The following is a 2,288-nucleotide window of genomic DNA, read 5'->3' as shown; positions in this document are numbered from 1 at the left end:
CGGTGAAGTGAGGTCAGGGGCCCTACCCACAGCTAGAGTGTGATCATGTGACTACCAACATGGCCACCGCCTTGGCTCAGTCCAGGAAGGGGCGGGGCCTGGGGCGGGGCCGGCTCAGACTCAGGTTCAAGTGGGACTGGCTCGCAGTTACTGACAGCTTATCATGGAGGCGAACGGGTTGGGGTGAGTTCTCCGCACCGCGCTCGGCGTGGCCAGCGAGGCCTCTAACTTGTAGCGGAGGAATCTGCCCGTATGCCCCGCTCCACTGGAGAGTCCCCAGCCCGAACCCCAGGGCCCGGGATCCCGAAGATCTTCCAACCTTGGATTCCCGAGACCGTCCCAGGGTCCGCCTCGCCGGACTGCGCCCCCAGACCTTCGTAGGGGATGCTCCAGGACCTTCTAATCTTCAACTAGGATCCCCATTTCCGGACCGTCGGCTCTGATCCCGTCTTGACCAGCTCCCTCCCAGATGCGGAACCCGCCCACTTACACTCCCCTGTTCGCGTGGTTTTCTGGTCCAGAGACCCTCAGCCTCTCCTTTCTGCCCCCCCTTCCCCTGTCTTCCCAGTGGCTTTGAGCTTGGGGAGCTGGGATGTGGGTGGAGTAGAGGCTCCAGCGCGGGCCTGCCGTCTTGTGCTCCACCTGATAGGCAGAGAGGAGGCAGATGGCCGGAGCCACGGCTCGGGAGCCGGTCTGGGGCAAGCAGATAACAGCGCTGGACTGAATCCGCCTGAAGGACCTGCGCCTTCCCCACCCTTCAGCCGAGCTTACTGACACCTGCTCCCCTTCCACTCCAGGCCCCAGGGCTTTCCGGAGCTGAAGAATGACACGTTTCTGCGAGCGGCCTGGGGGGAAGACACAGACTACACTCCGGTCTGGTGCATGCGGCAGGCAGGCCGCTACTTACCAGGTCAGGGGCAGGGCTTGACTTGGGGTAAAACCGTGGAGAGCAAAAAGCTTTTGAGCTCTAACCGGTTTGGCTCAGTGGATAGAGCGTTGTCCTGCGGACTGAAAGGTCCCAAGTTCGATTCCAGTCAAGGGCATGTACCTTGGTTGCTGGCACATCCCTAGTAGGGGGTGTGCAGGAGGCAGCTGATCGATGTTTCTCTCTCATCGATGTTTCTAACTCTCTATCCCTCTCCCTTCCTCTCTGTATAAAATACATATTTTAAAAAAGCTTTTGAGGTGCAGGGGAGGGCTCTTGAGGTTCCTCCAGGCTGAGCCCTGCCCTCCCTGTCCTGTCTACAGAGTTCAGGGAAACTCGAGCTGCGCAGGACTTTTTCAGCACCTGTCGATCCCCAGAGGCCTGCTGCGAACTGACGCTGCAGGTGAGGGGCCCGCAGAAGAGGGAGGGATTTATGCCCTCAGCTCACCACTGAGCAACCTGTCTTCTGTTCCCTATAGCCACTGCGTCGCTTCCCTCTGGATGCTGCCATCATCTTCTCCGACATCCTTGTCGTACCTCAGGTACATGCTCAAACCTGACTCTGGAATATGGACACTTATCCTCACTGGACAGTGGGGAAAAGTTGGGCTGGAAGAGGTGGAGTTTGGCTGAGCTTTATTCTCCTTTTCCTCTTTCCTGGCATCAGCTGAACAGAGCCTTTCCTCCTGGAGTTACAGGTTGGAAACACAGGTGTTTTCTCCCCTTCCAGGCACTGGGCATGGAGGTGACCATGGTGCCTGGCAAAGGTCCCTGTTTCCCAGAACCATTAAGAGAAGAGCGGGATTTAGAGCGCCTCCGGGACCCAGCAGCAGTGGTCTCTGAGCTGGCCTACGTATTCCAGGCCATCACCCTCACTCGACAACGGCTGGCTGGACGTGTGCCCCTGATTGGCTTTGCTGGTGCCCCGGTAATGTGGAACAGGGCAGGCACTTGGGCCTGGGGCAGTCACTCTGGCAGGTCTGGGATAGGCAAGGGAAGGAAGCGTCAGGTAGACGTCTATACCTTTGCATTCTCTTTGTATCTTTTGCAGTGGACTCTGATGACATACATGATTGAGGGTGGCAGCTCAAGCACCATGGCTCAGGCCAAGCGCTGGCTTTACCAGAGACCGAAGGCCAGTCACCAGCTGCTTCGCATCCTCACTGATGCTTTGGTACCATATCTGGTGGGACAAGTGGTTGCTGGTGCCCAGGTGAGTCCTGAGGGAGAGACAAATAGGCTGAGGTTTAGTCCATAAGGACCAGAAGCAACATAGTCCCCTGCACCTGAGGGAGGGTAGGTGTCTTAATGCCAGGCATGAAAGCAGCTTAGCTTGCAGTGATCTGGCTGGAGCAGCTAAGTC

At 57.8% G+C, this 2,288-nt stretch overlaps 1 protein-coding gene across 1 annotated transcript in view; it reads left to right on the top strand.

Moving 5' to 3' along the window:
- Nucleotides 1-40: 40 nt before the first annotated feature.
- UROD (uroporphyrinogen decarboxylase) overlaps nucleotides 41-2,288 on the top strand; it is a 3,747-nt gene continuing 1,499 nt past the window's right edge. The window contains exons 1-6 of the mRNA XM_006769252.2: nucleotides 41-183; nucleotides 798-910; nucleotides 1,249-1,328; nucleotides 1,405-1,467; nucleotides 1,656-1,853; nucleotides 1,977-2,138. Of these exons, the coding sequence (XP_006769315.1) occupies nucleotides 164-183; nucleotides 798-910; nucleotides 1,249-1,328; nucleotides 1,405-1,467; nucleotides 1,656-1,853; nucleotides 1,977-2,138 (636 nt within the window). The 5' untranslated portion in view covers nucleotides 41-163. The remainder of the gene's footprint in view (nucleotides 184-797; nucleotides 911-1,248; nucleotides 1,329-1,404; nucleotides 1,468-1,655; nucleotides 1,854-1,976; nucleotides 2,139-2,288) is intronic.

Source organism: Myotis davidii, unplaced genomic scaffold, assembly GCF_000327345.1.
Source record: "Myotis davidii unplaced genomic scaffold, ASM32734v1 scaffold924, whole genome shotgun sequence".
In the NCBI taxonomy this organism is placed as follows: domain Eukaryota; kingdom Metazoa; phylum Chordata; class Mammalia; order Chiroptera; family Vespertilionidae; genus Myotis; species Myotis davidii.
The sequence above is the reverse complement of the archived record's forward strand: the minus strand, read 5'-3'. Positions and strand labels throughout refer to the sequence as shown.